The sequence below is a fragment of the Cydia splendana genome, chromosome 25 (genome assembly GCF_910591565.1).
Source record: "Cydia splendana chromosome 25, ilCydSple1.2, whole genome shotgun sequence".
NCBI classification, from domain to species: Eukaryota; Metazoa; Arthropoda; class Insecta; order Lepidoptera; family Tortricidae; genus Cydia; species Cydia splendana.
Window position 1 is genome coordinate 9,987,204 of NC_085984.1, and position 19,580 is coordinate 10,006,783.

At 38.4% G+C, this 19,580-nt stretch overlaps 2 protein-coding genes across 2 annotated transcripts in view; one reads left to right on the forward strand and one right to left on the reverse strand.

The window, feature by feature from the left end:
- The window catches only part of LOC134802742 (probable chitinase 2), a 317,146-nt gene that overhangs the window by 157,608 nt on the left and 139,958 nt on the right, over positions 1-19,580 (reverse strand). The gene's annotated exons all lie outside the window — the stretch shown is intronic.
- Positions 1,615-13,989, forward strand: LOC134802982 (spliceosome-associated protein CWC27 homolog). Its single transcript, XM_063775718.1, is given in 11 exon segments — positions 1,615-1,796; positions 2,776-2,884; positions 3,224-3,324; positions 4,654-4,804; positions 5,538-5,727; positions 6,315-6,445; positions 6,711-6,936; positions 7,180-7,377; positions 8,303-9,168; positions 13,299-13,431; positions 13,773-13,989. Coding segments are annotated over 11 exon segments (2,298 nt in total). The 5' UTR covers positions 1,615-1,754; the 3' UTR covers positions 13,924-13,989.

Here is a 19,580-nt window from a genome sequence, read left to right on the forward strand (position 1 = left end):
TCATAGTCTAATAAAACATGGTCTTCCATTCCCAGAGTGACACGGGCCTACGTCACAACAACATGGCCGCTATATATAGCGCTATCGCATATTATCATATAGCGCTGTCGCATGATGACGTAGGCCCGTGTCAGTTAGGTGACCTAGAAAAGACGGGAATGGAGTACCAGGCGGAGTATATTATTATACCATGATATAAGTAAGAAAAGAGTGGTAACTCAATACATCAGTTTTCTTACCAAAACGCGAGTTATTTCGTGGTCGACATCTAGCGTCAAGTAGTGGAACTATCAGTGCTAATTATCGCACTATAGTGCGGTAAAGTGCGGTAGAGCGCTCATAAATCTAAAATTGGTGAATGTGGCCAAATTGTCTTTTGCATCCGCACCACCTGATTTGATCGGACAATTTAATCATTATGGCGAAAAATTGATCCCGTCTGGAATGGGCTCGCGCGCAATACAAAGAGACGGCGAGGATAACCTCGCGGCGCGGGGATAGCGCATTGATTATATCGACCACAACGACTAATACCTACTCCGTATCAGGGATGTTGCAAATATTCGCATTCGCATCCGCGGATCTTCCACAATTTTTTCAACATCCGCATCTGCATCCGCATCCGCACAAATCGATGCGGAGCTTATGCGGATACGGATGTCGAACAAGTCGGTACAGGAACGTCTTAGCGGCGGCGTAAGTGCTAGGTAATTTCGTCATTATTTACATAATAATACCTAACGAAATCGTCTAGATCCAGTGAAGTCGGTCAAGTTACTGTTTATTTGCTGTTTATTAAATATAACGCACCTATATTCTTGCTCAAATACTAACCATTCCGTTTTTTTTTTAATAAAAATTACTAAAAATGTATTTTATTTGATGTTTTTCAATTACCTAATCTTGACATTCGCATCCGCATCCGCGTCCACGGATGTGAGCCTTTCAATATCCGCATCCGCATCTGCATCCGCATCCGCGGATGTCAAAAAATCTGCATCCGCAACATCCCTGCTCCGTGTATTGATCGGCATTTTCGAAACGCCCGGTCGTCACCATCTTCGTCAAATAGGGAATATAGGCAAAGCTCTGGGTAGGTGGCACCACTAGCACGTAAACAAAACCTCATTGAATCATCAATGACACATCATGCGTCACTAGGTCAATCACATGGCCTACCGTGAAACACGACAATCGAAAGTTCGGTTTCTGCCTCTCTATCACTCTTGCTTATTCGATCGATAGAGAGGCAGATAAAGAAAATTATATTTCCGCGTTTCGCGGTAGGCCACCTGTAAACAAACGTTTTAATTTCTACTCTTTTTTGTCAGACTGTAATAGGGTGCTATAGACCAAGATAAGTCTGCAGCGATGTTGATGGCACACACAGTGCAAGTGTTATTTTAAACGTCAAACATCTATGAAATTATGACGTATAAATAACACTTGAACTGCGTGTGCTATCAAAATCGTTGCAGACGTCTCTTGGTGTAACTCTTTTAAAATCTAATAAATAAAACTTAGGTACCTACAAGCAGATATCCGAACGCACGCCGCACGCTGTCAAAACTGACAGATTTGTCAAACAAATGTCAATGCAACGCTGACAAGACAACGCTCTCATCTCTGTGTTGATTAAATTGCGTTAATTTAACTATTTTATTGTAATTTGTCAACATACTCTTTGTTCATTGATAAAAAAAGTAAATATCATAAGATTTATTCAAATGATTTAGTGTGTGAACGAGGTCAAAATGAGTAATATTTACATTCAAGAACCACCTGCGCTAGGAAAGGTAATTTTCTGTTTTTTGAGAACTCCTTACACATTTACGGACTTTTCTTAAAGAAATGACTGAATCTTTACTAAGCTAAGTACATATCCGATGGCAGCTATTTTGGCCAGCGGCTAAGCCTGGCCTTTTATAGAGGAAACGCTGCTAGTCTACTGGACATCAGTAGGTACGAAAGCGGACAGGAGAGCATTTTTTTTTTATAAATAATGGCTTTCACTCCTCGCTAAATTTAGCAAGGTGGATTCTCCCAATGTCTAGAGCATTTGTTGGTCTAAATGAATTTTAGTTTAATGTTAGAGTCAGACCTAGAAAAGTCTGCAGCAGATTTGATAGCCCACGCAGTGCAAGTGTTATTTTAAACGTCAAACTTCTATGAAATTATGACGTATCAATAACACTTGCACTGCATGGGCTATCAAATCTGCTGAAGACTTTTCTTGGTCCAACTTAATTTTTTGTGCTAATAAATAATTCTTATTCTTATTCATTTCTTATTTATGATTCATTGTTATTTTTCTTTGTTGTGACTTATAGTCTATCAATCTATAAGTCCATTTATCCTGAGTAAGAGACTAGACTATATCTGTTAGCTCTTTCCACTGTAGTCCGTCAGGGCCACTCTTCACCCTTTAAGACCTGCCGTTAGTTTAAGTTCATCCTCCCATCTTGATAGAGGTCTTCTCTGAAGCCATTTGCAGCCTCTAGATAACAGTCTTATAGAATTTGACTCCACTTCTCCCATTTTTATGTCAATTTAGGGTCATTGCATCAGTTTACCGTCCAGTGCCTGTTTCCGTCCACTTGGCGTAGTAGAAACAGGCACTGGACGTAAACTGATGCAATGACCCTATGCCCAGTCCATGTTTCCTTCTGGCATTTAACACATTCACTGCCAAGAACATGTATGTGTGTTAATTTTGTACTGGAAACGGGGCACCCAGCACCAAAAGTTTTAATTATGAGTGTTTTTATATTTCAGGTGCTATTAAAGACATCAGCGGGTGACATAGACATAGAGTTATGGACAAAGGAGGCCCCCAAAGCGAGCCGCAATTTCATACAACTATGTATGGAAGGGTACTATAATGGTGAGATTTTTAATTATAAGTGCTATTATTGAAAGAAGTGCATTTACCATGTAAATTTGTTTCAAGGAAGCAATTTTTGATGAGAAGTCGTATAGATGTTATATAAGGTCATTGTGCATGGACGGAAACTAGCGCAATGACCTACCTATAGAAAAAGTGTCCAAGCCCCTGTGATGATGATGATGATTTTGATCCTAAAGTTGTAATTTTCGATTGAGTGGAACTGCTGATAGAGACATTTACATTAAGGCTTATAAGTTTTTGATTTAAAGTTATTATTAAATAGTAACATACTACCAAAGACATATGTAACTCCGTATACTACTTAATTACTTTCAGGCACAATATTCCACCGAGTGGTTCCGGGCTTCATAGCACAGGGTGGTGATCCAAATGGAGACGGTATGGGCGGAGAATCCATCTACGGAGCACCTTTCAAAGTAATTAATAATAAATCAAATCTAATCAAATCAAAAATGTCTTTATTGCAAGATTATGGTACATTTACAATAGTAAAGATGTTACAATGTTTATCAGAACACGTAATCTACCCGTCAGAGCATGCAATACGTTCACCTCCTTCATCTCTATATAATAATTCAGCCTATATACGTCCCACTGCTGGGCATAGGCCTCCTCTCATGCGCGAGAGGGCTTGGGCTATAGTCCCCACGCTAGCCCAATGCGGATTGGGGACTTCACATACATCTTTGAATTTCTTCGCAGATGTATGCAGGTTTCCTCACAATGTTTTCCTTCATCAAATGTATGAATGAAAATCTTTATTTCAGGCAACTAGTGGCCCATAGATAAATACCTTAAAACTAGCATACATATTATAAATATATATATATATATATATATATATATATATATATATATAAAAATATATTTTCAAACTAAACACTAAAGTGTCATTCTATGGGACTTGCTAACTATGTAAACAAACCGCCATATTGAAATTGTCTCTGAATGATGAATTTACTAGTGACTTTTGTTTACATAGTTAGCTAGTTCCATAGAATGACACTTTACATATCACATTATGGTTGCGATGAGGTTGCGATGGATTACATGGCATTACGCAACCCCGCAATGTCTGTGTTAAATGTCGTTCTATTCTCATATATCTTGCTTATAACAAAACTGACGACGAAATGTAGTATGTTTTAGTATATCCTCTAGCTGCCCATACGTCAAACCTTGCCAAGCAAAATGAAATTTTATTATATATATATATATATAAATATATATATATATATATATATATATATATATATATATATATATATATATATATATATATATTTATATATATATATATATATATATATATATATATATTTTCAAACTAAACACTAAAGTGTCATTCTATGGGACTTGCTAACTATGTAAACAAACCGCCATATTGAAATTGTCTCTGAATGATGAATTTACTAGTGACTTTTGTTTACATAGTTAGCTAGTTCCATAGAATGACACTTTACATATCACATTATGGTTGCGATGAGGTTGCGATGGATTACATGGCATTACGCAACCCCGCAATGTCTGTGTTAAATGTCGTTCTATTCTCATATATCTTGCTTATAACAAAACTGACGACGAAATGTAGTATGTTTTAGTATATCCTCTAGCTGCCCATACGTCAAACCTTGCCAAGCAAAATGAAATTTTATTTTGTCAACACAAAGTTTAAATTAGAATGGAACAGGAGACCTTTTTATAGGTCTCTGGGCAGCTAGAGGATATTCCAAATATGATTTCAGGATGAGTTCCACACCAGACTCCGGTTCAACCGGCGAGGTCTTGTGGCCATGGCCAATGCGGGGAAGGATGACAACGGATCCCAATTCTTCATCACGCTTGGAGCTACTCCAGAACTGCAAAACAAGCATACTATATTTGGAAAAGTCACCGGTTAGTATAAGTGTAAGGCCTGAGTGGACGCTCGAGTTCGTGCGTGCAGCGGGGCCACTCAGGCCTTACACTTAGAAGGTAAAATAGTACATTACGATACAAGTGCGAAAAGTAGGAATTTCGAAACGAGTGGCGATAAATTGAAACACGACCGAAGGGAGTACGAACGTTTCCGAGAAAATACGATGGAAAACAATTATGCTTTACATCTGTACATATTTTATGAAGAGGTACTAAGCTAATACCTAAGCTAATAGGGGTGCGGACTGTACCGTAAAATGGGGTGAGTAGGTGCAAAACTGACATTCAAACCTCGATATCATTTTATTTATACATATGCAAACTGAATGGTGTATAATATAATAAGTTTGTATTTTAGTTTTTATTTTATTTTGGGTAGTTCCATTTCATAACTTTGACGATAAACAGGAAATACCACCTCACCCCGTAGTCCCTCGTATTTGGGGTGAGTTGGGTTTTCATACAAAGGTGATTTTGGAAGATTGTAGGATCGATTTTTTTAATGAGTATTACTATAGCTCCATTTTAAATTGGAATACATTATTATTGTAGCAGTAGCTTTAAAATCCCATCTCACCCCCCTTTCAATACTTCTCTCCCCATTCATAATCCAACTCTCCCCGCGAATCCTACTCGCCCCATTTTACGGTACCTAAACCATTGCGGCCGTGGCATTTTTTCACAAAAAACTTACACAACCCTCCTTTTCCAGGTGAAACTATATACAACGTATTAAAACTGACCGAAGGTCTAATAGGCCCCGACGACCGTCCTGACCACCCACATAAGATCACCGGGGGCACGGTGATCATTAACCCGTTCGACGACATCCAACCGCGGGTCGCGGCCCCTAAACGCGTTGAGGTCACTAAGAAAAAGAAGGAGCGCGCGGTGGCTGTTAAGTAAGTACTCGCACTTAAACATCGTGAGAGGTCCACCTACACGCGAGGCCGAAGGCCGAGCTGCGGGAGGTTATTGCTTAAACACAGAATAATAATACAAGTGTAGACATGCGAAGACCGAGCTCCACGTAGGGCTGAAGGCCCGGACTGACAGGTGCATGCTTCCTACAAATTCCGCAAGTAACTTCATTGCGAAGGCTAAAGGGTGAGCGTCGCGTAGGGCCGAAGGCTCGACGGGGCCCGGGAGAAGAGTACCTGCACGCGAGGCCGAAGGCCTGCACCTGTCGGACGCTCCAGGCCTTCGGCCCTAAGCCTTCGCATTAGTACTATTGTTCTGTTTAAGCACAAACCTCCCGCTGCGCGGCCTTCGGCCTCGTATGTAGGTGCGCGTCTCCCGGATGTTTCGAGCTTTCGGCCCTACGCAGAGTTCGGTCTTCAGCCTTCGCATTTAAGTTTCTAGCAGAAGATACTGGAAACATCCACCCATTGGACGCTCAAGGCAAAAGCTGGTATTTTAATAAGAAAACCGTTGGATCTCCTTAACGTTTATTTAATTATTCTTTCTTTTAATAAAACCTTTGTTCTAGAAACTTCGGTTTGCTTTCCTTCGGCGAAGAAGCAGAGGAGGACGAGGGTGAAGCGATGGAGTACAGAGGGAAGCCCAAATCTACCCACGATCTGCTAGAAGACCCTAAACTTAGCAAAATGACCGCCGCAGGTAAGAACCTAAATTAAGGTGCATTCGGGTAGTCCGGAACTCGAGCAATTTCGGCTTCCGACACGTCGGAAGGGAGGAGCCCAAGCGATATCTTACCGTACAAATCGTTCTGACATTTTTTGCGGGGAGAAACGTGCACACAGTCGCACAAACTTATTTAACTGACGTATTAAGCAAAAAAGGCATTGCCTGCCTCTTTTCTTTAACGTCCTCGTTTCGATTGTCTGTTAACTTTACGTTAATAATAGGTACATTATTATTATAGAATTAGAAGAACAAAACCAAAAAGATAAACCGCCGACACAAGAGGAAATAAATGAGAAAAAAGAGGAAACAGCAGCGACCGTGTCCAGTATAAGAGACAAGCTTAAGAAGAGAAGTCCAGAGCGGGAGCGAAGTGGCAGTCCAGAGGGAAAGAGACGGAAGAGTGAGAGCGAGGAGGAGGAGTATTATATTGGGATGGAAAGGGATAAGGAGAGAAGGAAAGAGAGGTAATTAAACACAATGGCTAAAAAATAACTGCATTCCTGTTGCCGGGGTTGCCTGTTTGGGATTATACTGAGCAACTTTTACTATGGGACCAACCCCGAAATCGCGACAAAAAAAATTTACCCTCCCATAGAAAATGGACCAGCCAAAATGTATGAAACAGCCATCGCTATTTCGTCTTAATTAAATCGAATAATAGAAATTTTGAACATTAAGTAAATTAACATTAATTTGGTTTATTGCAGAGACAGAATAAGAAACGAAATAAAACAGTTGAAAAAAGAAATGAACGCGCCCAAAGAAGATAAAAAGGAGGAAAAAGAAGAACAGAAAGAAGATAAAAAGACAATTAAAGAAGACAACGAGATGTACAAGGATTATGTCGAGGAACAGGAGAAATATAAGAAGATGAAGGAGAAATTACCTAAAAAAGGAGCTGCCAGGTAAATATATATTTTTTTACTAAAAATATTTATTTGTGTCACTAGGGAGCAAAGTTGATGTTTGCGTTTCGTGTTTATATTGAGACCTGCACAAGAAGCGAAAGATTAAAGCATGAGCGTAGCGAGTGGTTCAAAAAGTGAGTTTGAGCGTTTTCAAGGCATGAGAGGCAAATAACTATGCTGTCAAGTGAAACACAATACGTTCATCTAAACGTACCTATATACTAGCTATAAAGAATTACAAAATTATTTTACAGTACATATGGTCCTATTTTTCCGCACTAGTGCGTAAAATAGCACTTTTCGTGCGTATGTCAAAAGTTTAAAGGGCTATATGTACTGTAAAACGTTGTACGATACACGTGCGAATAGGTAATTCGCAACTCGTGTCGACTTAAAACACTTCCTTCGGTCGTGTTCTTTGTTTGAATTTCGTCTTTTCGGCACTTGTATCGTAAATAACTATTTTATGTTAATCATTCATAATTATCGTTTATAAATACATAAATTCAAATTAATTCGTCTTTGCAAATAAGGTTATACTAGATATTATAGATAGGAAAAGGGACTTGACACTATGCTGTGGTTATTATAATTTGTAATTTATTTAAAATCTACTAATTATTATTAGGTACGTACAATACAATAAGATTTTTACTGCCAATATTTTGACCTACCTTTGAGTAGGTAGTATTAATTTAAATGTTTTCTCGAATTTTCCCTTTGATTTTTTTACGTCAAAAATCCTTTTCGCGTAAAATGCCCATAACATTGCGATCGTGGTAAAATTATACTCGTTTTTGTTACAAAATAATCTAAATTCTATTTGCAATTTATATTGAACTTTACGCCATAGCATTTACGGCTTAAATTTGTGTGTGCCCGTGCAAGTATCAAGAAGAATGAAGCAAAATCGTCTTTTCAGAAGCAGACGTACGAAAGTATCAAGAAAACCGTTCAAAAAGAAACCTTGGGTCAAGAATTTATACGAAAACCGGGATTACCCTGACAACTACACAGATTCCAAATTTCTCGAAGAACTAAGGAAGAATTTATTTGTAGAAAAAGTGACTTTAAAACAAGGTGTACAAGGCTCATTTCGAGTTGTACTAAGACTCTCTATATGCGTATTATATGCTGTTCTATTTACTTATATGTATAACGATTGGACGCACACATATACAGTTATATATGTAGCTATAACTTTTACTATATGTAGTTATATCCTATATTTAATAGTCGAAGGTAGCGAATTACTTAGCAATTTAAAAACTGTCCTAGTATATTTAGTAATAGGATACCTAGTATCACCTATATTACATACTTTGACGGATACTGTTAGTACTGATACTATATACGCTTGGGCTGTCATTATGATGTTGGTACATATGATTTTCTTTGACTACGAAGTACCGATAGCATTAGTGTCAAAATCACTGTCAATAAACGCCGCCATCTTTGGCTCCGTGTGTTTGGCTTCAAGATTGTCAACTCCTTTTGACGCGTTCGTGCTTTTGACAGTTTCTGTCATTTTTTTTGTATTGAGCCCGCAACTTTTTAAAGTTTTACTAAAAACCAAGTTATTCTTGCCTTTATGTATTTTTACAGTGATTTTGACGGTTATTAGTTTATATTTAGTTTCGGTGACGTTGTTATTTTATTATGTCATTTTGGTCAGTATTTTGACAGTTTACTGTCCTGTCATGTTTGTCAGATGGCAGAAATATAAGGATAATATTTATGGACCTTGGGATGAGGCTGTCATTAATGATTCAGATGATTTAGATGAATGTTTGAATGAATTTAGATGATAATATTATAATAATTGCAGTATTTTTAAATAAAGGTGTAGTATTGTATAAAATGTGGTTATTTTTTTGTACAAAAACAATATAATTTACTACAAATTCAGTTATAAAAGTTTGCTTTAAAGCAGCGGTCGGCAACCTTTTAGCGGCCAAGAGCCACATAGTAGCTAACGAAGGTGACGCGGGCCGCACTTTGGTAATATTTGGGACTTTGACGTTTGTCAATATTACATACAAAATAGCCAGAGAGGTTCGCGGGCCGCTTGTTGCCGACCGCTGCTTTAAAGGGATATCTTTCTGTCAACTTAATTTTTACACCGCCATTGTAAACATTACTGCATCAATTTTTGTTTTTAGTATTATAGTTTTAAAAACACTTTTACTATTAAGTGCCACTTGCACAATCCCACTAACCCGGGGTTAACCCGTTAACCTTTTCGACGCCGTGTCAAACACAAAAGCTGTCACGCGGACGCCACGTCGCCGAAGTGTCAAATCTGAAATTGAACTTAATGCATATGCACGTAGGTCTATATTGCTCTGTGGTCTGTGACCGATTAATCGGTCTTTGGCGTTGAACCTGCGGTGCGGATATATCGGTCATTGGCGCCCAAAAGGTTAAACCGTTAACCCAGTGTCAAATTGTACTGGTAACCATTGTAACTTCAGGTTTAACCGGTTAGCCCTGGGTTAGTGGGATGGTGCAAGAGGCGCTTACGCACTTTAAAAAAAAATCTTTTTTCTAAAGTAAGGACGCTAAGTGCGAAGAATTTCGTACATTGACCTGCCATTTCCTATATACAGGGTGACCTTAGCCATTGGACAAACCCTGAAATCCCACGTACCTACTTCTAAGAAATGCTCTAACGGTAATATTTTTTGTAATTAGAACAATAGATAAATATTTTTTCAAACAAAATGTATTTCCAATAATCGACAAAAAAAGAAACATACTGTATTAATCATTGGCAGTGCTTTTGAAAATTTGTTTGAAATGACATTTGTCAATAGTCAGAATCATATTAATGTCATAAATAAAAAAAGATAATCAAAACGGTCGAAGAAGGTTTCAAACTATTTATTACCTCAGGAGCTACTAACACATACAAGTTGCTCCATAGTAAAAAAATCGTAATCTGTTAATTTCTTCGTAACCGCTTCACCGATTGTTATGATACTTTGTATACTGGTTCTAAATACCCTAATGCATATGTACATTTCGGCTTTGTCCAATGGCTAGGGACACCCTGTATATCGCATGCGCATAATTATATTGCTGCCCCGTTGATGCCGGCGGTCAATACCACTGTGCAAGCGATACAGCGATATAACCATACTCGTGCGATAGAGATAACAAATAGCGGGTCATTGTACGAAATTCTACGTGCTTCGCGTCCTTACTTTACTCAAGTTGTAGGCGTCCATATACTACGGTGACTCCTTACCATCATTCGGGCCGTATGGTTGATTGCCACCGACGAGGTATTTAAAAAAAAACTTTATTCAGTAGTTAGGTTTAGTAGGGTATATTTTACGATATATATTGTCTATGGTATTCTATTGCCTTTCAAAATCCTGTATCGATAAAGATTTTCTATCATACAACTTTTTGCCAGTTCTTTTATTTTACTAGTATGAGAGGCATACGGCGTGCATTCTGCCATCATTAAATTTTAATGTTTATACAGGGTGTCCCTAGCCATTGGACAAAGCCGAAATGTAGGTACATATGCATTAGGATATTTAGAACCAGTATACAAAGTATCATAACAATCGGTGTAGCGGTTACGAAGAAATTAACAAATTACGATTTTTTTACTTTGGAGCAATCTGTATGTGTTAGTAGCTCCTGAGGTAATAAATAGTATGAAACCTTCTTCGACCGTTTTGATTATCTGTTTTGTTTATGACATTAATAAGATTCTGACTTTTGACAAATGTCATCATTGCCGCACATTTTCAAACAAATTGTCAAAAGCACTGCCAATGTATACAGTATGTTTCTTTTTGTTGTCGATTATTGGAAATTGGTTTGATAATCTTTTGTTCTAGTTAAAAAAATATTACCGTTAGAGCATTTCTGAGAAGTAACCCTACGTGGGATTTCAGGGTTTGTCCAATGGCTAGGGACACCCTGTATATCGCATGCGCATAATTATATTGCCGTCCTGTTGATGCCAGCGGTCAATACCACTGTGCAAGCGGGACAGCGATATAACCATGGTCGTGCATAGAGATAACAAATAGCGAGTCATTGTACGAAATTCCACGTGCTTCGCGTCCTTACTTTACTCAAGTTGTAGGTGTCCATATGCTACGGTAACGGCTTACCACCAGGAGGGCCGTATCCTTGTTTGCCACCGACGCGGTATTTAAAAAAAAACTTTATTCAGTAGTTAGGTTTAGCAGGGTATATTTTACGATATATTATTGTCTGTGGTTATTCTATTGCCCTTCTAAATCCTGTATCGATAAAGATTTTCTATCATACAACTTTTTGCCAGTTATTTTATTTTACTAGTATGAGAGGCATACGGCGTGCATTCTGCCATCATTATATTTCAATGTTTATATTATGTTATTTCGCTGTCGAAGGAAAAGTATTGTTTGCAACTGTACATAATTAGGCCTTAAAACACGAGTGTCGTTTATAAAACGAGCGAAGCGAGTTTCATAATAAGATCACATGAGTATATCAGTTGCATAACCTACTTTAAAAAAGCCAAAGTATTATTTTACGATACCTGTAATGTAATGTTTTTGAAACTCGAAGGGGTCAGGTCATCCTATGACAGGTCTGTCATTTCAATACAATTTTGCGAGATTTGGCGTTATAAGGTATGGCGTATTTTAGGTTATAAGTTATATGAAAATGACAAGTGTCATCCTACCCTTCGAGTTTGAAAAATATTATAGCTAGTTTAAAATGGATACCATTATTTAAATTTTATTGAAATCATGATGTTACTTTAAAAATGTACACTAAATAAAATGTTTTTTTTTTTTAATTATTTGTTTTATTTATTGCCCACCCATACTAGAGTTAGACCAAGAAGAGTCTGCAGCGACTTTGATGGCACACAGTGCAAGTGTAATTCTAAACGTCAAGCTTCTACGAAATTATGACGTATAAATGACACTTGCTTTGTAATTGCCTTGTTAATTTATATAAGTGCATGCTACTTCTCTCAGAGCAATAATTGTGTTACCCACAAGTGGAAACTGTTCTGGCAATTGTATTAACTTAATTATTTTAACTATATGTGTAATTATATGCTGTTTGTTTCCCTATGCAAATAAATAAAAAAAATAAAAAATAAAAACTTGCACTGCGTATGGTCCAAAATCGCTGCAGACTTTTCTTGGTCTAACTCTAGTAGGGGAAGTAGTGCAGAAATGAAAGGAGCACTATGTATTTTTGTCTCAGGCGACGCAGCTTCGCACGATTGTAGCTTGGCTCATACTGAGCTAATCTAATCCCCTAGCCACGAGATTAACTCTTGGCTACCCCCCAAAAAGGGAGAGGAGAAGGGCGGCTCCGGCGGTCCAGCTTACGCTCTGTTTAACCTTTTCGACGCCATGTCACACACAAAAGTCACTGTCACTCGGACGCTACGTCACCGAAGTGTCAAAACGGAAGGTTCCGTCGTCGGTGTTGGACCTGCGGTGCGGATATATCCGTTATTGGCGTCGAAAAGGTTAACCTTTTGAATGCCAGACGGCGAAGGAATATGCCGTGCCTCGGACGCCAGGACGCGATTATTTAAGCGAAATTGAACCTTACGGAGTCCCGCGTAAGTCCCTATTGCATTGGTGATGCTGTCGGCTGTAGCCGTCGTTGTGTCCCTAGCAAGACTTTCCGATGACGGCCACAGCCGACTGTGGCGGTGAAAAGGTTAAACCTCTACTTTTGGCACTCATGTCAAGTTTGGTATAAATTAGGGACGAGGAATTCCCTTACGGAATAACAGTTCTACCATTTTATGCAAATTAAATGGATTGTTGCACCAAAAAATAAAACTATAAGTAATTTTAACACAAAATCTTGATAACACGGTTTTCTTACCCTTGAGATTCGTGTTACCGAGGTTCCACTAAACATTTGTTACAGAGAAAGCTTCACGTTAGAGCTACTCGCCAAGTTCAAAAACAAATTGCACGCTATAAAGGAGAAGGCGTCTACGTCAGAGGCGGAAGCGGGAGCGGGCGCGGAAGCGGACGATGACAACCATAATAGTGACGACTGGTAAGTTACCTATAGCTTAACAGGGGGCCTAGCCAAGACGACAATAATTGATAAGAGTCAGACCCAGATAACTCTGCAGCTATTTTTATAACACAGACGTACAAGCGTTATTAAAACGTCATAATTTAATAGAAAGTTCACGTTTAAAATAACATTTGCACTTATCTCGGCCAAGTGCGAGTTGAACACGCGCCCTAATGATTCCGTACCACATATTTTTTAATATTTGTTAGGTATATCTGTCTCACGCTTGACAGGTTTCTATTATTTGTTGTTATACATTATGTTTTTATTTATTATTTTAGGAATGGTTTATAGCTAACATGGTATTTTATACACAGGCTGGGTCACACCCTCAAATTCGAAGAAAAAGGCCCCCTCCTAGCGAAAGACGCCTCCACAAAAGGGGACGATTGGTTCGACATATACGACCCGAGGAACCCAATTAATAAGAGAAAGAGAGAGAACACTGATAAGAAGACTAAGAAATAGTAGTCGTTTAACATCAATTTTCGGGTCTTGGTTACTTAAGCCCAAGATTTTTTCAATTTCAAAGTTAGTTTGAAAAGACTTGGCGTGTTGTGTTAAGAAATAGTGTAACCTACTTAAGCTACATAACTCTAAGGCCCACTTGCACCATGCCCATTAACCCGAGGTTAACCGGTTAATCGCTTAACCTAGTGTTAAATTGTACTGGTAACCAGGCTAAGGGGCTATTCATAAATTACGTCATTTCAAATTAGGGGGGGGGGGGGGGGTCTGGACATCGGATGACGGTAGCATGAAGTAGGAGGAAATGGGGTCATTTGAAGCATGATTTTTGGATGATGATAGGGGGGGGGGGGTCAAAAATCGTCAAAAATCGATGACGTAATTTATGGACAGCCCCTAACTCCAGGTTTAACCGGTTAATCTCGGGTTAGTGAACGGTGCAAGTGGCCCTAAGATAAATAAAATATTTGATAATTAATCGTTTTGGTTTTAATTATTTTCCTTCCATACCTAGCAGCAATTAATGCGAACTCGTCAACTCTTTCAATCATGACATACATACCAAACTACTGCACTGCACCTACTTAACCTCTAGCCGCCCAGAGACCTATAAAAAGGTCTCCTGTTCCATTCTAACTTGAACTTTGTGTTGACAAAATAAAATTTCATTTTGCTTGGCAAGGTTTGACGTATGGGCGGCTTGAGATTAAGCTTTCTGGTTTAACCCATTGGTTGACTGGTAGAGAATGCTTTAAGGCATTAAGAGCCCATCAACTTGCACACTAGCGCCACTGCTAAATAAGCGTGATTATTTAAATTTAACGACAGGTATTTAAAAAAGGGGGCCGCTACGTACAGCATTTTGTATTTAAGTACCTTTTGAATACATCAAAGGCTTTTTGTCACGGCTCCTGGGAGCCTGGGGTCCGCTTGGTAACTAATCCCGAGAATTGGCGTAAGCACTAGTCTTTACGAAAGCGACTGCCATCTGACCTTCCAAGCCAGAGAAGAAACTAGTCCTTATTGGGATTAGTCCGGTTTCCTCACGATGTTTTCCTTCACCGAAAAGCGACTGGTAAATATGAAATGATATATTTCGTACATAAGTTCCGAAAAACTCATTGGTACGAGCCGGGGGGTTAAACCCGCGACCTCCGGATTGAAAGTCGCACGCTGTTACTTACCGCTAGGCCACCAGCGCTCATAAATAAAAAAAAAACATCCCCATACTTACATTCTAAAAAATTAAGATCTCTATTTATGAAAGTTCAAATGCGAATATCCTTTGGTCTCAAGTACCTAACGGCATTTTTAAAACTTATTTCAGCAAATGTGTGAAAAATTAGCAAATGACTGCCTTTATAATTCCATTGTTTATTTGCATCGTTTCCTCGCTCGTGGAAGTAACTTTTAATATAAGCTCTTCAGATTGTACACAAATATATGTAGCTAAATAACCAGTATTTTAACTGCAGTTCATATCACAGGGCGGACGCCAAAATCAAAAATCATTTGCGTTTATATGTGTGCGCGGCACGTCTGTACACGCGTCATTGTGTATGTGTGGGTAAGTCGCTTTACTGAGAGGACGCCAGAAGTCCGCCAGATTCATGTCGTGGCCATCGCGGGGCGAGGTAATGCGAGTCGGAGCGGGGTGGTGCGTGGCCGTTCTGTATGATAATACTATTACTTATTCTGTGGTTCATATGACCGATGGCCAAGGGCAGGGGGTAGTCTGGCAAAAGTCTGTCTTGATCAAAAGTTACGAGCGTTTTCTATGTGGGTTCCTGAGGGCCTACCGCGAAAACAGAAATTTCCATGTGCCTCCTTATCGCTCTTGCATATTCTAGCGATAGAGGCAGATAAAGAAATGTCATTTTTCGTCGTAGGGTTTCGGGCAGTGAATGTTATTAGGAAGTAAGTAATAAGTTAGGTACCTACCTACTAACATGCTTAGTTTGTAGTAGTAGAAGAGTTGTAGGTAATCGTTTCCATTTAATATACTGTAAATGTGTTAGCTGTGTCTCTGACGTGTCATTGGCCCCTGTTTCATACATTAACAACCATACAATGCCTTTATGCCTCTAGAGTGGCGGTCAAAATTCACGGGTCACTTAGATGCGCGCTAGTGATGGGATAGAACGTAGGTTGCTAACTATCGATAACACCCATTGTCATACATTGACGACCATACCTACATATACAACCTACAACCTACCTTACCTACCTATACCTCTACCTACCGTAGCATTACGCTGAGTGGGGGTCTTTTTTAACGTCCATCAGATGGACCTTGTCTATGTCTTGTTTGTAATTTACTAACTGGTTTGGTTTGACGTACATAAATGTATTTTCTTACTTTCTTTCTTCTCTCCTCCTCCTCTACGTATACCTTTATGCCTCTAGAGTAGCGGTCCAAATTCACATTCAACACTTAGACGCACCTATGTAGTAGTGACGGAAACATATACCTATATCGAATTATGGATAGAAATATAAGTATCGAAATAGTGGCTACTGTTTCATCTTTTGACCTAGTCCAGGCCGCACCAACCTACAAGGTTTCCCAAAAAACCCAAATATATTGCAATGAATACAGCTCTGATGATTCATTTGAAGACGTCACATTTCCCGAAAGTGCAATCTAATTTGAACCTTAAATCGGAATGCTAAAGTTGAATTTTTATTACTATCTACCCCATCGTCTTGTTTTTGTAAGTGGGGTAGTAGAAACGTACAAACATGACAAATACGAACGTTCCCGAGAAAATACGATGGAAAACAATTATGCACTAAGTACCTACATCTGTAAATTAAGCAATGGAACTGTCATTTCAGTATTTGAGATAGATATAAAAACAGAACTTAAGTGTTGACGACGTTATTTTAACCTAAGTAAATAGTTTTTATACAAAATATCGATATCGATCTAGGAAAAGTCAGTGTCGCCAGAGACAGGATTTTTTCCCATAAACATTGTGGTACCGTTGACGTATCGGCTTAATACAAACTGAATCGATATCGATACTTGGTAACTCCCAACACTATTCCCAGGTGTTATTGAATTAATAATAAATCCGGCGCGTCTGCAGATTGGTGATAAGGAGATAATTACCCTCTTTGTTTTATCGCTAGACATAGCATGGACACGCCATGGTGTTAAAGGATTGAGTACAGGGGCACAGAATTAGTGATAGGATTTCATACAGGATGGCGGTGAACCACCGCGCAACGAATTAAATTACCTACTGATGTACCGTTAGAAAGTTTCCGAAATTGCGAAATTTTCCCTTGGAAAAATTATGCATATAAATATACTTTTTCCGTAAATATGATAATAAGCTTAAAATAAATTTAAAAGTGGAAAAATTACTGTCTTGGGTGAGACTTGAACTAACGACCCCTGGATCGATACTCCAGTGCTCTGCCATCTGAGCCACCAAGACCTCATCCATAGCCAGCAAATCTTTCCACCATCATTCGCAGACGTTTCTGCTAGTTAAAAATTAAAATAAATATGATAATGATTATGATTATGAAAATTTTTAAAACTTCTCATATTTCATTACCTACAAGCTTTTATTTAACTTTCAGGGGGGCCCACTGATTAACAGTCCGCCGGACGGTATCGGCCTGTCAGTTGTTCGGTACTGTCAAAATTTTGTTCTAACTGACAGGCCGATACCGTCCGGCGGACTGTTAATCAGTGGGCCCCTTAGTACTCGTAAAACCAGATGGCCTACCGCGAACCAAGTTCGACGTGTTGTCTCCCTGTCACACTTACGTACGAATTTACAAGTGCGATAGAGAGGCAACAGGTCGAACGTGGTTGGCGGTAATAGGCTCTCAGAATTAATAGCTATATGTCGAAAAACTTCGCACAATTTTCTATGAAGAATAAAAATTACTCTTTTTTTTGGTAGGTAGGAAATTTGTTGTAAAATTTTTAGAAATTCTTGAGAACTTTCCAGAGCTTTGAAAAATTTCCACAATTTACACATGTGAGCGAGATAACAGATAGATTAGTACCTAACATTGATTCTTTGAATATAACTTTTTTTTTACTTGGTTTAAGCGATGATATCATAGTTAAGTAGGTACATGAAAGTGATCTATTATCTACTTACGTACCACGTGCGTAAACAATAATTTCCCGCCCAAGTGAGCGAAAACCTGTAATTTCCGAAATCCACACAATTCTTTACGTGATTCTTTGTCCATCAGTTCGTTCGCCTTCTCCTTTTCACCACACGTGGGAAAAAGCCTAATTTCGCCATTTAATTACTAAAATATAAAAAGAAACACATAAAAATTACAATTCCAAAGAAAATGCAACTTTAAGACGAAAAGCTTAAGACTTGAAATTGTGATCAGACAAATTGTCAGATTGAACTGTTTTTGTTTTTTTCTATTTAGTAAGTCTAGATTTTTATTTACAGGTTAATTTGATGTTACTGTTACTACAGACATTTTTACAGCATTGTCTAATTAATTACCTATCTACTTAGTATCATCTTACAGTTAGATGATACGTATACTAAAGTTAGACCAAGAAAAGAAAAGAAAAAAAAACAACGGGTTGCACTCCGGGAGGGCTGGCAGAAGTGAAAACTCAATGACATTGTAACAGTTTTTCGATCAGGTCACGTGTCCGTCTTACGAAGCGTCTTACGTCTTACTCTGTCGCGAGTTTAAAAAAAATTCCCGTCACAAAGAGTGCACAGCTCCGCTAAACAAGTTTTCACTTCAAAAAAGAAAGAAAGAAGAAGAGTAGAAAAGTCTGTAGCCTGTTAGTGTATTTTGAGTGCAAAAAGTTTGAAAATCCAATGGCAAATCTATAACAAATAAAAAATTGAAACAATTAGAGGCAAGATTCGAACCCACGACCCCTTTGTCTAGAAGAGTCTCTTCACCTTAAAACACATTAAAACTATTACAAGATAACACATTTACATATTTCGCCATTATGCCAAAACTGTTTAAGTCTATTTCCCGTGCCACACGATTATAATGCTTATTTGTACATCCTTATATCCTATATTGGTGTAAAGGGATTTGTTGACTTGTACTTTTATTTATTTGATGCAGATATCAAGATTTCACGCCTTTTAACATCTTGCTAATGACTGTTAGGTGTTTAATAGAAATTAATTGTAAATGTACTGCAAAATATTGTCAGTTTACTTAATTCCCTTCTTAATAAAATAAACAAAAAGTAATTTATAGTTGCAAACAAACATACATCGGCGAGCGAAAAAAACACAATAGGGTACGTGTAAGTAAAATAGAGTAGTTGCCTGTATATTTAATAAAACCGGGCAAGTGCGAGTCGGACTCGCGCACGAAGGGTTCCGTACCATAATGCAAAAAAAAAACAAAAAAAAAGCAAAAAAAAAAAACGGTCACCCATCCAAATACTGACCACTCCCGACGTTGCTTAACTTTGGTCAAAAATCACGTTTGTTGTATGGGAGCCCCATTTAAATCTTTATTTTATTCTGTTTTTAGTATTTGTTGTTATAGCGGCAACAGAAATACATCATCTGTGAAAATTTCAACTGTCTAGCTATCACAGTTCGTGAGATACAGCCTGGTGACAGATGGACGGACGGACGGACGGACGGACGGACGGACGGACAGCGAAGTCTTAGTAATAG